At 71.4% G+C, this 19,248-nt stretch overlaps 1 protein-coding gene across 1 annotated transcript; it reads right to left on the bottom strand.

Annotated features, from left to right (window-relative positions):
• Positions 1–742: 742 nt before the first annotated feature.
• On the bottom strand, positions 743–18,203 carry LOC128903633 (plasma membrane calcium-transporting ATPase 3-like; the record flags this gene model as incomplete). The annotated part of the gene is given in 23 exon segments (XM_054187645.1): positions 743–862; positions 1,234–1,445; positions 2,558–2,570; positions 2,572–2,772; positions 2,887–2,997; positions 2,999–3,079; positions 3,331–3,366; positions 3,368–3,438; positions 3,668–3,755; positions 5,160–5,339; positions 6,222–6,456; positions 7,736–7,977; positions 9,298–9,540; positions 10,924–11,138; positions 11,240–11,398; positions 11,504–11,548; positions 11,816–11,944; positions 12,042–12,167; positions 12,739–12,996; positions 13,791–13,988; positions 14,695–14,884; positions 15,589–15,735; positions 18,169–18,203. Coding segments are annotated over 21 exon segments (3,141 nt in total), but the record flags the coding sequence as incomplete, so codon positions are not given.
• Between the last annotated feature and the right edge of the window lie 1,045 nt (positions 18,204–19,248).

Genomic DNA, 19,248 nt, shown 5'->3' with positions numbered 1-19,248 from the left:
AGTCGTTCCTCCCCCCATGGGTCAGAGCCCCCCCCATGGGTCAGTCGTCCCTCTCCGTGGGTCAGAGCCCCCCCCCCGTGCGTCGGAGCCCCCCCCGTGGGTCAGAGCCCCCCCCCCATGGGTCAGTGTCCCCCCTGTGGGTCAGAGCCCCCCCCGCCGTGGGTCAGTGGCCCCTCTCCCCGTGGGTCAGAGCCCCCCCCATGGGTCAGAGCCCCCCCCCCATGGGTCAGTCGTCCCCCCCCCCATGGGTCAGAGCCCCCCCCCGTGGGTCGGAGCCCCCCCCGTGGGTCAGAGCCCCCCCCCGTGGGTCAGAGCCCCCCCTGCCGTGGGTCAGTGGCCCCTCTCCCTGTGGGTCAGAGCCCCCCGCCATGGGTCAGAGCCCCCCCCCCATGGGTCAGTGCCCCCCTGCCGTGGGTCAGTGGCCCCTCTCCCTGTGGGTCAGAGCCCCCCCCATGGGTCAGAGCCCCCCCCCCCCATGGGTCAGTCATCCCCCCCCCGTGGGTCGGAGCCCCCCCCATGGGTCAGTCGTCCCTCCCCGTGGGTCAGAGCCCCCCCCCCCGTGGGTCAGTCATCCCCCCCCCATGGGTCAGAGCCCCCCCCCCCATGGGTCAGTCGTCCCTCCCCGTGGGTCAGAGCCCCCCCCCCGTGGGTCAGAGCCCCCCCCATGGGTCAGAGCCCCCCCCCCGTGGGTCAGAGCCCCCCCCCCGTGGGTCGGAGCCCCCCCCCCCCCGTGGGTCGGAGCCCCCCGCGGTACCTGCCCCCAGAGCAGCTCGCCGAGCCCCAGGAAGAGGCACCACAGCCACTGCTCGGCGCTGAGGGGGGAGCAGCTGAAGGGCTTCCCCCCGAACTGCACGATGGCCACCTGGGGGGCACGGGGGGGTCAGCGGGGACCCACAGCCCCCCCCACCCCCGCGGGGTCCCCTCCGGGTCTGGGGGTCCCCGGGGGGTCCTGTGTCGGGGGGGCCCCGGGGGTCCTCTCGACGTTGGGGGGTCCCTGAAGGTCCCCGTGGTGCCCCCAGGGGTCCCCTCTGCGTCTGGGGGGTCCCTACGGGTCCCCCCCGTTGTCCCCAGGGGTCCCCTCCACGTGTGGGGTCCCCAAGGTGTCCCCGTGGGACCCCCCCGGACCTCCCCACGGCCCGCCCCGAACGGCGGAGGCGCCCGGGACAACGGAGGGGACAACGAGGTCCCCAGGGTGTCCCCCCCCCGGCCTCGGGGTGTCCCCCCGCGTCCCACCTGGATGGCGAAGGTGCCGAGGACGATGGAGCAGAAGATGGGGTTGGCGAAGATGCCGGCGAAGACGTTCCTCTCGCCGTGGACCTTGCGGGCGTTGATCTCGTTGAAGAGCTGCATCATGACGAAGGTGTTGAAGATGACGGTGTAGTGCTCCGAGGGCGGCGCGTGCAGCGGGGCCTGGCGCCCGCTGTCCATGTCCAGCAGCAGCTCTCCTGCCGGGGCAGGGCCGCGTCACCCGGGGCTCGGGGACACGGGCACGGGGGTGGGACCAACCCTGGGGACGTGGCCGTGGCTGTAGGACACCTCCCAACATCTCCCAACATCTCCCGTGGGGTGTGGGACCTCCCTGGGGACACGGCCAGGGGTGCGGGACACCTCCCGACATCTCCCAACATCTCCTGTGGGGTGTGGGACCACCTTGGGGACGCAGCCATGGCTGTAGGACACCTCCCAACATCTCCTGTGGGGTGTGGGACCACCTTGGGGACGCAGCCATGGCTGTAGGACACCTCCCAACATCTCCCGTGGGGTGTGGGACCACCCTGGGGACACGGCCATGGCTGTAGGACACCTCCCAACATCTCCCGTGGGGTGTGGGACCACCCTGGGGACACGGCCATGGCTGTAGGACACCTCCCAACATCTCCCGTGGGGTGTGGGACCACCTTGGGGACGCAGCCATGGCTGTAGGACACCTCCCAACATCTCCCGTGGGGTGTGGGACCACCTCGGGGGACACGGCCATGGCTGTAGGACACCTCCCAACATCTCCTGTGGGGTGTGGGACCACCTTGGGGGACACGGCCATGGCTGTAGGACACCTCCCAACATCTCCCAACATCTCCCATGGGGTGTGGGACCACCTTGGGGACACGGCCATGGCTGTAGGACACCTCCCAACATCTCCCAACATCTCCCATGGGGTGTGGGACCACCTTGGGGACATGGGCCATGGCTGTAGGACACCTCCCAACATCTCCCGTGGGGTGTGGGACCACCCTGGGGACACGGCCATGGCTGTAGGACACCTCCCAACATCTCCCGTGGGGTGTGGGACCACCCTGGGGACATGGCCATGGGTGCGGGACCTCTCCCAGCACCTCCCCTGGGACGCGGGACACGCTCAGGACGCGGCCACGGCCGTGGGAGCTCTCCCAAGATCTCCCTGGGATACGGAGCCCCCCTGGGGGCATGGCCATGCTCCAGGAGCTCCCCCAACATCTCCCCTGGGACGCGGCCCTGCCTCGGGGACACGGCCCCGCCTCGGGGACACGGCTTGCGGGACCTCTGCTAGCGCCCCCGGGGGTGCCCGGCGGCCACGCACCGACGAAGAGGAGGGGTGAAGATGATGACGAGCTGGTAGGCGGCGTGGCCCAGGATGTTCTTGAGCATGGTGCGGGAGATGAGGGGCTTGTCGCGGCCGTAGGGCTTGCGCAGCAGCAGGGCCTCCGTGGGGGGCTCGGTGGCCAGCGCCAGCGAGGCGAAGGTGTCCATGATGAGGTTGACCCACAGCATCTGCACGGCCTTCAGCGGGGAGTCCTGCCGGGGCGGGGGCGGGGCGGGGGGCGGTGGGACGCGCCCAGGGGGTCCCCTGTCGTCGTTGTGTGTCCCCCCCCAGCTCCGCCCCGCGGGGGGGTGGCGCGCGGCCCCCACCTGGGTGATGCAGGCGCCGGTGAAGGCCACCACCACGGCCACCACGTTGACGGTGAGCTGGAACTGCAGGAACTTGGAGATGCTGTCGTAGACGTTGCGGCCCCACATCACCCGCCTTGACGATGCTGGAGAAGTTGTCGTCCGTCAGGATGATGTCGGACGCCTCCTTGGCCACGTCCGTCCCCGCGATGCCCTGGGGAGACCCGCGGGTGGGCGAGGGCGAGGGGGGGGCCCCGGGGGGGGCGGGTAATGGGGGGACGGCGAGGGGTCGGGGACCCCCAGGATGGAGACTCGGGGACCCCCAGGATGGAGCCGGGGGGCCGCGGGGGCGGGGACGAGGAGGTGCCCTGCGGTGACGGTCCCCGGGGAGGGGGTGATTTGAGGGGGGGGGAGGTGTCGGGGACCCCCGGTTTCGGGGCGGGGGGGGGGACACACGGACGTTACCATGGCGAAGCCCACGTCGGCCTTCTTGAGCGCTGGGGCCGTCGTTGGTGCCGTCCCCGGTGACGGCCACCACCTGCCGCTGCTCCCCCACCGTGCTGTCGATGATCCCTGGGGACGGGGGGGGCCGTGGGGACCCCCACACCCCCCGAGCCCCCCCCACAGACCCCCTCTGAGCCCCCTCCCAGCCCCCCCCGACGCCCCCCTTCCGCGCCAGCACCCTCCGAGCCCCCCAAGGCCCCCCCCCTTCCACCCCAAACCCCCCGTGAACGCCCTCCGAGCCCCCCAAACCCCCCCCAGGTGCCCCCCAAGTGCCGTGTGTCCCCCCCCCGCGCCCCACCTTTGACCAGGGTGTGCTTGTCGGTGGGGGAGGAGCGGGCCAGCACCCGCAGCTTGGGCCACACCTTGTCCAGGCGCTCCTGCTCCACCTGGGGGGCACGGGGCGGGGGGGGTGAGCCCCACACCGACCCCCAACTGCCCCCCCCACAGCCCCAGGTCGGGGGGGGGGTGAGCCCCACACCGACCCCCCAGCTCTGGGGCACCCCCTTTTGTGTGTCCCCCCCCAAGGACCCCTGATTCCCCCCCCTCGGACCTTCTCAGTGCCCCCAGTGCCCCCCAGGGTCCTCTCCCAGTGCCCCCAGTGCCCCCAGTGCCCCCCAGGGTCCTCTCCCAGTGTCCCCAGTGCCTCCCAGTGCCCCCCAGTGCCCCCCAGGGTCCTCTCCCAGTGCTCCCAGTGCCCCCCAGGGTCCTCTCCCAGTGTCCCCAGTGCCCCCAGTGCCCGCAGTGCCCCCCAGGGTCCTCTCCCAGTGTCCAGTGCCCGCAGTGCCTCCCAGTGCCCCCCAGGGTCCTCTCCCAGTGCCCCCAGTCCCTCCCAGTGTCCCCCAGGGTCTTCTCCCAGTGTCCCCAGTCCCTCCCAGTGTCCCCAGGGCTCCTCCCAGTGCCCCCCAGGGTCCTCTCCCAGTGCCCCCAGTGCCTCCCAGTGCTCCCCAGTGTCCCCAGTGCCTCCCAGTGCCCCCAGTGCCCCCCAGGGTCTTCTCCCAGTGTCCCCAGTCCCTCCCAGTGTCCCCAGGGCTCCTCCCAGTGCCCCCCAGGGTCTTCTCCCAGTGCCCCCAGTGCCCCCCAGTCCCTCCCAGGGTCTTCTCTTAGTGTCCCCAGTCCATCCCAGTGCCTCCCAGTCCATCGCAGGACTCCTCCCATCACCCCTCCATCCCTCCCAGTGCCCCCCAGGGTCTTCTCCCAGTGTCCCCAGTGTCCCCCAGTCCCTCCCAGAGTCTTCTCCCAGTGCCCCCAGTCCCTCCCAGCATCTTCTCCCAGTGTCCCCAGTGCCCCCCAGTCCTTCCCAGTGTCCCCAGTGCCCCCCAGTCCCTCCCAGCGTCTTCTCCCAGCGTCCCCAGTCCCTCCCAGTGCCCCCCAGTCCCTTCTCCCAGCGCCCCCAGTCCCTCCCAGTGCCCCCCAGTCCCTTCTCCCAGCGCCCCCAGTCCCTCCCAGTGCCCCCCAGTCCCTTCTCCCAGTGCCCCCAGTCCCTCCCAGTGCCCCCCAGTCCCTTCTCCCAACGCCCCCAGTCCCTCCCAGTGCCCCCCAGTCCCTTCTCCCAACGCCCCCAGTCCCTTCTCCCAACGCCCCCGGTCCCTCCCAGTGCCCCCCAGTCCCTTCTCCCAACGCCCCCGGTCCCTCCCAGTGCCCCCCAGTCCCTTCTCCCAACGCCCCCAGTCCCTCCCAGTGCCCCCCAGTCCCTTCTCCCAGTGCCCCCAGTCCCTCCCAGAGCCCCCCAGTCCCTTCTCCCAACGCCCCCAGTCCCTCCCAGTGCCCCCGTGCCCCGCGGCGGGCAGCACCTCTCCCTTCTGGTTGCGGATGCGGCGGTTGAACTCCCTGCCCTCCAGGCAGAGCCACTCCTCGCCGGGGGGCAGGATGCCGCACTTGGCCGCGATGGCCCGCGCCGTGTTCAGGTTGTCCCCGGTCACCATGCGCACCGTGATCCCGGCGCGCTGGCACTTACGGATGGCCTCGGGGACCTGCCGCCGCCCGCCGACGGTCACCCGCCACCGGCCCCGCGGCCTCCTCCCGCCCCCGTGTCCCCCGTCCACTGTCCCCGCGTCCCTCTGCAGCCGCCCATTGCCCCGCGCGTCCCCACGTCCCCCCGGGCGTCCCCTGCCACGTGCCACCTCCCCGCATCCCCCTGTGCCCCATGTGTCCCCTGTCCCCGACACACGCCGTCCCCACGTCCCCCAGGCGCCTCCGGGTCTCCCCACCGTCCCCAGCCCCGTGTCCCCTGTGTCCCCATGGCCTCTGTCCTCCCCAACGTGCCCTGTGTCCCCGTGTCACCCCATCCCCACGTCCCCATGTCCCATCCCCCCCAACGTGCCCTGTCCCCACGTCCCCTGTGTGTCCCCATCATGTCCTGTGTCCCCATGCCCCCGTGTCCCCATGTCCCATCCCTACGTCCCCATGTCCTCTCCATCCTCACGTGTCCCCATGTCCCCTCCATCCCCATGTCCCCCACATGTCCCCGTGTCCCCTCCATCCCCACATCCCCCACGTGTTCCCCCGTCCCTCATGTGTCCCCGTGTCCCCTCCATCCCCATGTCCCCATGTCCCCCCATCCCCACATCCCCCACGTGTTCCCCCGTCCCTCACATGTCCCCGTGTCCCCTCCCTCCCCATGTCCCTGTGTCCCCCCATCCCCACATCCCCCACGTGTCCCCAAGTCCCTCACGTGTCCCCATGCCCCCTCCATCCCCATGTCCCCTCATCCCCCACGTGTCCCCAAGTCCCTCACGTGTCCCTGTGCCCCCTCCATCCCCATGTCCCCTCGTGCCCCACGTGTCCCCCCGCCCCTCACACGTCCCCTCCGCCCCCAGCTGTCCCCCATGCCCCTGTGGTCCCCGTCCCCGCACCTCGGGGCGCACGGGGTCCTCGATGCCGACGATGGCGATGCAGGTCAGGTCGGCGACGATGGCCGCCTCGTCGTCCCAGGGGGGCTCGGGGCCGGGGGGGAAGTCGCGGAAGGCCAGGACCAGGGTGCGCAGCCCCGCGGCCGCCATGGGCTCCACCACCTCCCGCACCAGCTGCTCCCGCTCCCGCGGCCCGAAGGGACGGGGCTCCCCCCCCGCCCCCAGCACGGAGCAGCACCTGGGGGGACACGGGGGGACATGGGGACACAGGGCTCCCCCCCGCCCCCAGCACGGAGCAGCACCTGGGGGGACACGGGGACGTGGGACACGGGGGGATGTGGGGACACAGGGCTCCCCCCCCACCCCCAGGACAGAGCAGCACCTGGGGGGACACGGGGACACGGGGGGACACGGGGGGACATGGGGACACGGGGCTCCCTGCTGCCCCCCCAGCACCACGCAGCACGTGGGGGGACATGGGGGGACGCCCACCGCCCCGGCACCAGGGGAGCTGGGGGGGGACACACACAACCCTCAGCAGCGCAGGAGGATCCCGGGGGCGTCTTGGAGGGGGGGTCCCAAAGACACTTTGGGGGTGCAGCCCCTCGCCTGCGCAGGAGCATCTCGGAGGCCCCTCGCGGCGCGTCCCCAAGGGTCCCCAAGCGTCCCCCGGGGGGGGGTTGTGGGGCACAGCCCCCCCTCTCACCGCACAGGAGGGTCTCGCAGAGCCCTCAGGGGTGTCCCCGAGTGTCCCCAGGGGGGTTTTGGGGCACAGCCCCCCCTCTCACCGCACAGGAGGGTCTCGGAGAGCCCTCAGGGGTGTCCCCGAGTGTCCCCAGGGGGGTTTTGGGGCACAGCCCCCCCCCCTCACTGCACAGGAGGGTCTCGCAGAGCCCTCGGGGGTGTCCCCAAGTGTCCCCAGGGGGGTTTTGGGGCACAGCCCCCCCTCTCACCGCACAGGAGGGTCTCGGAGAGCCCTCAGGGGTGTCCCCGAGTGTCCCCAGGGGGGTTTTGGGGCACAGCCCCCCCTCTCACCGCACAGGAGGGTCTCGCAGAGCCCTCAGGGGTGTCCCCGAGTGTCCCCAGGGGGGTGGCGCGGCGCTGCCCCCCCTCTCACCGCACAGGAGGGTCTCGGAGGCCCCCCGTGGGGTGTCCCCGAGTGTCCCCAGGGGGGTGGCGGGGCGCTGCCCCCCCTCTCACCGCACAGGAGGGTCTCGCAGAGCCCTCAGGGGTGTCCCCGAGTGTCCCCAGGGGGGTTTTGGGGCACAGCCCCCCCTCTCACCGCACAGGAGGGTCTCGCAGAGCCCTCAGGGGTGTCCCCGAGTGTCCCCAGGGGGGTGGCGGGGCGCTGCCCCCCCCTCTCACCGCACAGGAGGGTCTCGCAGAGCCCTCAGGGGTGTCCCCGAGTGTCCCCAGGGGGGTGGCGGGGCGCTGCCCCCCCTCTCACCGCACAGGAGGGTCTCGGGGGCCCCCCGTGGGGCGTCCCCGGGGGGCCGTGGGGTGCCGCCCCCCCTCACCTGCGCAGCAGGATCTCGGAGGCGCCCTTGCTGAAGAGGCGGAAGGCGCCGCCGGGCCGGCGGGTGACGGTGCTCATGGACTTGCGCACGGAGTTGAAGGTGTAGACCTTGTGCAGCCGCTCCTCGGGCACCTGCGCCCGCAGCGCCTCGTAGTCCCCCCCCAGCGCCAGCGCCAGCCCCAGCAGCGCGCACTCCGTCTTGTTCCCCACCTGCCGCGGCAGCCCCCCCGCCGTCTCGGGGGGCTGGGGGGGGGGGGAGGGAGATGGGGGGCGGGGGGAGAGAGGTATGGGGGTCAGGGGTGGACATGGGGGCCAGGGGGAAAGATATGGGGGTCAGGGGGAAAGATATGGGGTGGATACAGGGGGCAGGGGTGGATATGGGGGTCAGGGGGACAGATATGGGGTGGATACAGGGGGCAGGGGTGGACATGGGGGTCAGGGGGGCAGATATGGGGTGGATACAGGGGGCAGGGGGGGATATGGGGGTCAGGGGGGCAGATATGGGGTGGATACAGGGGGCAGGGGTGGATATGGGGGTCAGGGGGGCAGATATGGGGTGGATACAGGGGGCAGGGGTGGACATGGGGGTTAGGGGGGCAGATATGGGGTGGATATGGGGGTCGGAGGGGCAGGTATGGGGCGCATATGGGGGTCAGGGGTGGACATGGAGGTTAGTGGGCCAGATATGGGGTGGATATGGGGGGCAGGGGTGGATATGGGGGTCGGAGAAGCAGGTATGGGGTGCATATGGGGGTCAGGGGTGGACGTGAGGGTTAGGGGGGCAGATATGGGGTGGATATGGGGGTCAGGGGGAGAGATATGGGGGTCGGAGGGTCAGATACGGGGCAGATATGGGGGTCAGGGATGGATATGGGGGTCAGGGGTGTGGATAGGGGGTTCGGAGGGGCAGGTATGGGGCGCATATGGGGGTCAGGGGTGGATATGGGGGTTGGGGGGCAGGTATGGGGCAGCAGGGGTGGGTATGGGGGTTAGGGGGGCAGATATGGGGTGGATATGGGGGTCAGGGGGAGAGATATGGGGGTTAGGAGGGCAGATATGGGGGTCAGGGGTGGACATGGGGGTCAGGGGTGGATATGGGGGTTGGGGGGCAGGTATGGGGTGGATATGGGGGTCAGGGGGAGAGATGTGGGGGTTAGGAGGGCAGATATGGGGGTCAGGGGTGGATATGGGGGTCGGGGGGGCAGATATGGGGATCGTGAGGAGAGAGTTGGGGTCAGGAGGGCAGGTAGGGGGCAGCAGGGATAGATACGGGGGTCAGAGGGGCAGATATGGGGCAGCAGGGGTGGATATGGGGGTTGGGGGGTGGATATGGGGGTCGGGGGGTCAGACACAGGACGGGGAGGGGGCAGAGAAGTGCCGTTAGGGGCAGAGAGGGGGTTCCATGGGGGGGTGTCTCTGGGGTTGCCCAGAGCCCCCCCAGCTTTGGGCTCCAGCTCCCCCCGGGGGGGTCCCCAGCGCGCGGGGGTGGGGGTGTGTGTCCCCAGAGGGTCCCATCCCCCCCGGGGGGGTCCCCAGCGCGTGTCCCCCGCCCCGTCCCCTCACCAGGATCTTGGTGGTGTAGGCGCTGTTGATGGCGATGGCCTGGAGCAGCAGGTCGCGGGTGGGGGGCGCGACGGCGGCGGGCTCGGGGGGGGCGCGGAAGTGGGTGCCCCCCAGGAAGGCCTGCACCACCGTCATGCGGTTGGTGGTCAGCGTCCCCGTCTTGTCCGAGCAGATGGCCGTGGCGTTGCCCATCGTCTCGCAGGCGTCCAGGTGCCGCACCAGGTTGTTGTCCCGCATCATTTTCTGGGGGAAAAGAGGCCGGGGGGGGTGGGGGGGGTGTTGGGGGAAATGGGGGGAGTTGAGGGGCGGGGGGTTGGCACCAAGGGACACCCCCGAGCTGGGGGAGGCAGGGGGGACGCGGCGGCGGCAGGGCCGGGGGGCTGGGAGGGGCCGGGGGGACGGACGGAGAGGAGTTTGCGGGAGGCAGAGGGGGGAAATGGCCGGGAGAGGGAAGGGACAGACGTCCAGGAACGGAGAAGGCGGCCGGAGGAGCTACGGGGGGACGGACGGACAGACGGAGCTACGGGGGGACAGACAGAGAGCCAGAGCTATGGGGGGACGGAGGGAGCTACGGGGGGACGGACGGACGGAGGAAGCTACAGGGGGACGGACGGACGGATGGAGCTACAGGGGGATGGACGGACGGAGGGAGCTACGGGGGGATGGACGGACGGATGGAGCTACGGGGGGACGGACGGACGGAGGGAGCTACGGGGGGACGGACGGACAGCCAGAGCTATGGGGGGACGGACGGAGCTACGGGGGGATGGACGGACGGAGGGAGCTACAGGGGGATGGACGGACGGAGGGAGCTACGGGGGGACGGACGGACGGAGGGAGCTACAGGGGGATGGACGGACGGAGGGAGCTACAGGGGGATGGACAGACAGAGCTACGGGGGGATGGACGGACGGATGGAGCTACAGGGGGATGGACGGACAGACAGAGCTACGGGGGGACGGACGGACGGAGGGAGCTACAGGGGGATGGACGGACGGAGGGAGCTACGGGGGGACGGACGGACGGAGGGAGCTACAGGGGGATGGACAGACAGAGCTACGGGGGGACGGACGGACGGATGGAGCTACAGGGGGATGGACGGACAGACAGAGCTACGGGGGGACGGACGGACGGAGGGAGCTACGGGGGGACGGCTGGAGCTACAGGGGGATGGATGGACAGAGCTACAGGGGGATGGATGGCCGGACAGACGGCCGGAGGAGCTCTGAGGAGGGAGGGAGGGACGGAGAGACTGGGGAGCAGGCGAGGGGAGGGGTTCAGCGGGAATTGGGAGGACAGGACGGATCTACGGCGGGATGGGCGGACGGACGGACAGACGAGCCCTGAGGACGGAGGGAGGAGGAGACAGGAGCAGGGCTTGGAAGACAGGGAGGGAGAAGGCGAGCAAGGACTCGGAGGATGGACAGACAGACGCAACAGCGGACGGACGGAGGAGCCGCGAGGGCGGAGGGGCGGAAGGACGGAGGAGCAGACGGACAGCAGGGCTTGGGGGACAGACAGACGGAGAGAAGGAAAGGGGGAGCCGGAGCTCGGAGGACAGAGGGACGGATCCGCGGGGGGATGGAGGAGCTCTGAGGACCGACGGCCGCGCCGGGGGGGCCTGACCTTGACGGAGTAGGCCAGGGAGATGGTGACGGCCAGCGGCAGCCCCTCGGGGACGGCCACCACCAGGACGGTGACGCCGATGATGAAGAACTTGACCCAGTACTGGACGTAGACGGGGGTGCACTCGGCCAGCCAGGGCCGCCCCTCCACCACGAAGGTCTCGATGACGAAGTAGAGCACCAGGATGATGACGGTCACCGCCGACATGGCCAGCCCTGCCGCACAGCCCCCTCAGCCGCCCGCCGGGGGGCAGCGGGGAGGGCGGGGGGGGGGGTTTGGGGCGACACGGGGGTGGGGGACGCGTCCCCGCGCCCACCTGCCTTGCCGATCTGCACGGCCAGCCTGGTCAGCTTGCCCTGCAGCACCGACTTCTCCTTCTTGTGCCCGCCGCCGCGCTGCCGCTCCTCCACGTCCCCCCCCTCCGCGCTCTTCAGCGGCTGCATCTCCATGGCCACCGCCCCGTCCTGCTTCTTGGCTGGGGGGACACACGCACGGCCCCGTCGGTGGCGCGCGGCGGGGTTGGGGGGGGGAAGGACAGGCGTGTGTCACCCCCCAGCCCCGCTGAGGGACCCCGGCCCACCTTTGCTCTGCAGGGTCTCCACCACCGCGCCGTCCTGGGGCTTCCCTGCGGCGGGAGGAGGGACGGCGCCGGCGTCAGAGATGGGACAAGGCACGAGGGGGGACGGGACGGGGCTGGGGGCACCCCACACCCCCCCCAGGCGCGTCCCCCCCGGCTGGACTCGACCTCCGGCATGGGGGGCGGCAGTGGGAGGCGGGTGCGGAGCCCGTCCCTGGTCAGGGCAGGGGTCCCTGCGCTCCCCAGGGACCGAGGGGACGGGGAGGACACGCAGGGGAGGGACGTGGGGACAAAGGGGGGGGGGCGGTGACCCACCTTTCTTCTCCTTCTTCTCCTCCTCCTCCTCCCCGCCGGCGCCCAGCAGCGTGAAGATGATGCCGCTCTGCGAGTTGACCCCCACGGCCGTCACCACCATCTTCCCCGAGCCCTCCATGACGTGGGTGCCTGGGGGGGCGGGGGGGGACACGCACACAACGGGGGGGTCACGGCGGGAGCCCCCCCGGCCCCCCCCCCCAAGGCCGCCGGGCGCCCCCCACCTCACCCGAGAGCAGCATGGGGTCCTTGTCGGCCGACTTGCGGACGTGGTCGGACTCCCCCGTCAGCGCGCTCTCGTCGATCTTCAGGTCGTTGCCCTGGATCAGGACGCCGTCAGCCGGCAGCAGGTCACCTGCGGGGCAGGACGTGTCACCCCCTGGGCCACCACCCCGGCGTCGGGGCTGCGGTGTCACCCCTGTGCCCATCACCCTGGCGTTGGGGCTGACCTGTCACCCCCTGTGCCACCACCCCGGCGTCGGGGCTGCCCTGTCACCCCTTGTGCCACCACCCCGGCGTCGGGGCTGCGGTGTCACCCCTGTGCCCATCACCCTGGCGTTGGGGCTGACCTGTCACCCCCTGTGCCACCACCCCGGCATCGGGGCTGCGGTGTCACCCCCTGTGCCACCACCCCAGCGTCGGGGCTGCCCCGTCACCCTCTGTGCCCATCACCCTGGCGTCGGGGCTGCCCCGTCACCCCCTGTGCCGCCACCCCGGCGTCGGGGCTGCCCCGTCACCCCCTGTGCCACCACCCTGGCGTCGGGGCTGCGGTGTCACCCCTGTGCCCATCACCCTGGCGTTGGGGCTGCCCTGTCACCCCCTGTGCCACCACCCCGGCGTCGGGGCTGCCCCGTCACCCCTGTGCCCATCGCCCCGGCATCGGGGCCGCCGTGTCGTGTCCCCTCCCCGGGCGCGGTGGCACCCACCGTACTTGACCTGGACGACGTCCCCCACCACCAGCTCGGCGACGGGGACCTGGACCTGGCGGCCGCGGCGCACGACGGCCACGCGCTGCTCCTGCTCGATGCGGCTCTGCAGCCCCCGGAACTGCCGCTCCTTGCTCCAGTCGTTGAAGGCGGTGACGAGGACCACGCAGGCCACCGACAGCAGGATGGCCGCCCCCTCGATCCAGCCCGCCTCCGCCTCCCCCTCGTCCTCCACCCCGCCCGAGGCATGGCCGCAGGCTGCGGGGACAGCGGGGACGCGGGGTGAGGACGTGGAGGTGGCACCTGACCAGGGATGGGGACCCGGGGACACGTAGATGGCATCTGACCAGGGATGGAAACATGGAGGTGGCATCTGACCAGGGATGGGGACACAGGGACGGCACTGGGTGGGGGCACAGGGGACATGGAGGTGGCATCTGACCAAGGATGGGGACATGGGGGGTGGCATCTGACCAGGGACGGAGACACAGGGACGGCACTGGGTGGGGGCACAGGGGACATGGAGGTGGCATCTGACCAGGGATGGGGACACAGGGACGGCACTGGGTGGGGGCACAGGGGACATGGAGGTGGCATCTGACCAGGGATGGGGACATGGGGGTGGCATCTGACCAGGGATGGGGACACAGGGACGGCACTGGGTGGGGGCACAGGGGACATGGAGGTGGCATCTGACCAGGGATGGGGACATGGGGGTGGCATCTGACCAGGGATGGGGACACAGGGACGGCACTGGGTGGGGGCACAGTGGACATGGAGGTGGCATCTGACCAGGGATGGGGACACCAGGGACGCAGGGATGTCCAGGGATGTCACCAGGGGCATGGGGACGGCATCTGGACGGGGACACAGGGATGCCATCGGCACGGTGACGTGGTGGTCGAGGGGACGCCGTCGGATGGGGACACGGGGAGGGCACCAAGCCATGGGTGGGGGACAGGGGGGGTGACATCGGGCCAGGACGGGGACCCGGTGGCGGGGCAGGGCTGAAGGGCAGAGGGGACGCGGGGACCTCGGGGGCCCCCCCCCACCTTGCGTGTCCCCGCCGGGGGGGGTGTAGAAGGAGAGCCCCAGGGAGACGACGGCGGCCGCCTCGAGGATGATGAGGGTGACGTCCTGCAGCGCCTCCCACACCAGCTCCGCGAAGGTCTTGGGGCGCTTCGGGGGGATCCAATTCTGGCCAAAGACCTGGCGGCGCCGCTCCAGCTCCCCGGCCCCCTCCGACAGACCTGGGGGGCCAGACACGTCAGGGGGGGTTTCAACACCCAGCACCCCCCCCCAGATCCCCCAGGGCTCTCTGGGGCGACAGTGAGATCCTGGGGAGACCCCGAGGGCTCCCAGGGGACGGGGGTCTCTAGGGGGTCCTTGAGGAGACTGTGAGATCCTTGGAGGGGTCCCTGGGGGGGTCCCAGGGGACAGAGGGGTCTCTGGGGGGTCCCTGGGGGACAGGGAGGTCTCTGGGGGCCCCAGCGGGTCTCTAGGGGACAAGAGGGGTCTCTGGGGGTCCTTGGGGGGTCCCAAGGGGTCCCTGGGGAACAGGGAGGTCTCTGGGGGCCCCAGCGGGTCCCTAGGGGACAAGAGGGGTCTCTGGGGGTCCTTGGGGGTCCCAAGGGGTCCCTGGGGAACAGGGAGGTCTCTGGGGGCCCCAGCGGGTCTCTAGGGGACAAGAGGGGTCTCTGGGGGTCCTTGGGGGGTCCCAGGGGGTCCCTGGGGGACAGGGAGGTCTCTGGGGCCCCAGGGGGTCCCAGGGGGTTCCTATGGGACAGGAGGGGTCTCTGGGGGTCCCGGGGGAATGCCATGGGGGGGGAGGTCCCTGGTGGTCCCTGAGGAGACAGGGAGGTCTCTGGGGGTCCCAGGGGGTTCCTATGGGACAGGAGAGGTCTCCGGGGGTCCCGGGGGAATGCCATGTGGGGGGAGGTCCCTGGGGGTCCCTACCGTCGGTGGGGGAGGTGCGGAGGCGGCGGCAGAGCCCGTGCACGTCCCCGTAGGCCTCCTGCACCTTCAGCAGGGCCTCGGCGCCGCGCAGCTCCATCAGCGCCCGCAGCTCCCCCAGGCTGCAGCCGAAGCCCCCCCCGGCGCCGGCCTCCCCCGTGCTGTTGGCCAGGTCCCCCATGGCGCCGGCGGCCTGCCGAGGGGACGGGGACACCGCCATGGGGACACGGGGTCAAGGGGGGGGACACGGGGAGAGCGCTGGGGACGGCACACGGCGAGGGGACGTGGCTGGGGGCTTGGGGACAGCATTGGGGACAGGGGACATGGCTTGGGGACAGCATTGGGGACAGGGGACATGGCTTGGGGACGGCGTTGGGGGCTCTGGGACAAGGGATGGGGCTTGGGGACAGCGTTGGGGACAGGGGACATGGCTTGGGGACAGCGTTGGGGGCTCTGGGACAAGGGATGTGGCTTGGGGACAGCGTTGGGGACAGGGGACATGGCTTGGGGACGGCGTTGGGGACTCTGAGACAGGGGACATGGCTTGGGGACAGCGTTGGGGACAGGGGACATGGCTTGGGGACAGCATTGGGGGCTCTGGGACAAGGGATGGGGCTTGGGCACAGCATTGGGGACAGGGGGCATGGCTTGGAGACAGTATTAGGGCCTGGGGGACAAAGGCTATGGCTCGGGGACATCGCTGGGGACACGGGACGTGGCTCGGGGACAGCGTTGGGGGTTTGGGGACGTCACTGGGGACACGGGAGGTAACTGGGGGGCGCGGATAGGGACATCGCCGGGAGCAGGGACGCCGCTGGGGACCGGGGGCACCGTCAGGGACAGCAGACGCGCCGTGGGGACGCCGTCGGGGAGCAGGGGCCGGCGCGGGGGTCTGACCTGCTCAGCGGTGACGGTGAGGATGGCGGTGGCGGGGCCCAGGGGGGGTCATGCCGGGGGGCCCCCCCTGGCTGGTGGCTCGCGCCCGCGGGGGGGCCAGGCCATGGGCGGGGTCAGGGGCGGCCGCCCCCCCTGCCCGGGCCACACCTGGGGAGACGCCGGTCACCACCCTGCCACCCCCCGCGCCAACGCCTCCCAGTAACACCAGTGACCCCCAGGGCCCCCGCTAAATCACAGTGAGCCCTGGTCCCCCCAGGAAATCCCGGCCATTCCCAGTTCCCCCAGTAACTCCTACTGCGCAATTCCCTCAGTCATTCCCAGTAACTCCCAGTCCCCCCAGTGACCCACAGCAACTCCCATTTTCCCCAATAAATCCCAGTTCGTTACTCCCAGCCCTTCCCAGTCCTCCCAGTATCTCCCCGTCCCCCCCCAACTCCTGCAGTAATTCCCGATCTCTGATGAAGCTCCCAGTAACTCCCAGCAACTCCCAGTCTACCCAGTAACCCCCAGTTCCCTCAGTAACCCCCAGTTCCCTTATTAACTCCCAGTGAGTCCCAGTTCTCCCAATAACCCCCAGCCATTCCCAGTTCCCCCAGTGACTCCCAGCCATCCCCAGTTCCCTCAGTAGCCCCCGGACATCCCCAGCTCCCCCAGTGACTCCCAGCCATCCCCAGTTCCCCCAGTAGCCCCCAGACATTCCCAGTTTGCCCAGTAACCCCCAGTGTCCCTCTTAAATCCCAGTAACCCCCAGTTCTCCCAGTAACCCCCAGCCATTCCCAGTCCCCCCCAGCCCACCCCTCCCGCCGCCCAGGCCCCGCCCCCCGCCTGCCCATCCTGCAGCGGCGACCAATCAGCGCGGGGCGGGGGCGTGGCCCGCGGGAGCGTGGCCCCGCCCCCGGCCCTGCGGCGGGCGCGCGAGGACTGCGCCAAAGGGGGGGCGGGGCGTCCCCGCCGCGGCGCGCGCGCCGCGCACGCCCCGCCCACGCGCGCGTGCAAGCCCCGCCCACCCCCGGGCACGCGCGCGTGCAAGCCCCGCCCCCTCCCCCCCGGCCGCGTGGAGGAGGGAGGGGGGACCCCCTGGGGCCACAGCGGGGCCTCGCACACGCGCGTGCCCCCGGCGCACCTGGACACGCACGCGTGTGTCCCCATCACGCCTGCACACGCGTGTGTCCCATGGCACCTGCACACGCGTGTCCCCGTCACGCCTGCACACGTGTGTGTCCCATGGCACCTGCACACCCGCGTGTCCCATGACACCTGCACACGCGTGTCCCCCGTCACGCCTGCACACGTGTGTGCCCCATGGCACCTGCACACGTGTGTCCCCGTCACACCTGCACACGCGCGTGCCCCATGGCACCTGCACACGTGTGTCCCCATCACGCCTGCACACGTGTGTGCCCCATGGCACCTGCACACGTGTGTCCCCATCACGCCTGCACATGCGTGTGTCCCATGACACCTGCACATGCGTGTGTCCCCGTCATGCCTGCACACGCGCGTGTCCCATGACACCTGCACACGTGTGTCCCCGTCACGCCTGCACACGCGCATGTCTCATGACACCTGCACACGTGTGTCCCCATCACGCCTGCACACGCGCATGTCTCATGACACCTGCACACGTGTGTCCCCTGTCACACCTACACACACGCGCGTGTCCCATGACACCTGCACACGTGTGTCCCCATCACGCCTGCACATGCATGCGCCCCATGACACCTCCACACGTGTCCCCGTCACACCTACACACATGCATGTGTCCCATGACACCTGCACACGTGCGTGTCCCCCGCCACGCCTGCACACGTGTGCGCTCCATGACACCTGCAGACGCGTGCCCCATCACGCCCGCACACATGCGCACCCCATGACGCCTGCGCACGTGTGTGCCCTGTCCCGCTTGCACACGCACGTGCCCCGTCACGCCTGCACATGCGTGCACCCTGTCAGGCTCGCACACACGCGTGCCCCTAGTGTGCCTGTACACGCGTGTGCCCCACACTGGGCACGCCTGCACGCGCGTGTGCCCCCCACACCTCCACACGCTTGCGCGTGTATGCTCACCCGAAGCTGCTCGTGCTTGCACACGCGTGTGCCCCCACACCTGCACACGCTTGCACGTGTCTGCCACGCACACCTGCGCACGCGTGTCCCCCCACCCCCGTGCATGCTTGCACACACACGTGCCCCCCACACCTGCACACGCCTGCGCCCCCAGGGCCCCCCCCAGGCCGGTGCACACGCGCGTGATCACACCAACCGCCCCCCCCCAAACCCCCCCCCCCCCGGCCCAGGTCTGCGCTGCCACGGTCCCCCCCAACCCCACCCCCCCCCAAAACCGCCCCCCCCGAAAACGCACACCCCGCCCCAAAAACACCCATCGCCCCCCCCCCCCCGAAAACACCACCCCCGCAGCGTCCCCCCCCCCCCCCACACACACCACCGGCCCCTCGGCGGAGCAGAGCCCCGTCCCCCCCCGCAATGACACCCCCCCCTTGGCGGCGCCGCCGCCGTCCCCCAGCCCCCCCCCGCGCTGGCAGTGCCCCCCCCCGTCCCCGCGTCCCCCCCCCCCCGTACCGGCCCATGGTCCCGGCGCTGCGGCGGTGCCCGAGGCGCGGCGCGCTGCGGGCCGGGGGGGGCGGGGCCGGGCGGGGGGGGCGGAGCCTCAAGACACGCCCCCACCCCCCCCCGCGGGAGGACACGGCCCCCACCCCGTGTGACAGGGACCCCCCGTGTCCCCGGCCACCCCCGGCGGGCGTCACGTGTCCCCCAGGTGTCCCCCTGTCGTCCCCCCCCGGGTGCCATTGTGCGACCCTGCTGTCCCCGTAGGGCACGAGGGACGGGTGGGACACGGGGACACAGGGACGGGGACACAGGGGACACAGGGACAGGGGAGGCAGGGGGGGGGCCCGTGTCCCCCGTGGGGCTCATCGTGTGACCCTCCATGTGCCCACCGGACACGAGGGACGGGGGGACGTGACCCAGAGGCACAAGGGACAGGGGGACACGGCGGACACGCCACCGTGTCACCCCAGGGCACCACCGCACGACCCTGCACGTCCCACGTCCCCCCTGAGGGTCGTCGTGTGACCCTCCACGTCCCCGCTGGACACGGGGGACACGAGTCACCGTCACACGACGCCGTGTCCCCCACGGGACCCATCGCGTGACCCTGCGCGCGCCCACTGGACGCGGGGGCCGTGAGGGACAGGGGGGGACGTGCCGTGACACTGCGTCGCCCCAGGGGGTCACCACGGGTCACTGCGTGTCCCCACAGGGGGGGCACGGGGACACAGGGGACGGGGGCCATAAGTGATGCAGGACGAGAAGGACAGGGGTGACGCGGGACATAAGGGAGGGACACGAAGGGGGGGGGGGGTGTGGGGACAAGGGACACGAGGGACCCCCCCCCGGCCCAGAGCGCACCCAGACGCCCCTTTCCCCCCCCGCCCGGAGCCACCGATTCCCAATTTACCTCATTCCGACCCCAAACCGGGGGGCGGGGGGGGACCCGGGGGGCACCGCACTGAGCCGGGCTGGGCGCGGGAGGCTCCCGGCGCTCCCAGTCCCTTGGGGGGCGGCGGCCCCCCCGCCATCACCGCCAGCCTGTCAACGGAGGGTCTCCCCCGCCGCCGCCGCCGCCGGCTCGTCCGCCCC

The sequence above is a fragment of the Rissa tridactyla genome, unplaced genomic scaffold, assembly GCF_028500815.1.
Source record: "Rissa tridactyla isolate bRisTri1 unplaced genomic scaffold, bRisTri1.patW.cur.20221130 scaffold_551, whole genome shotgun sequence".
NCBI classification, from domain to species: domain Eukaryota; kingdom Metazoa; phylum Chordata; class Aves; order Charadriiformes; family Laridae; genus Rissa; species Rissa tridactyla.
This window is presented reverse-complemented; position numbering and strand designations above follow the sequence as displayed.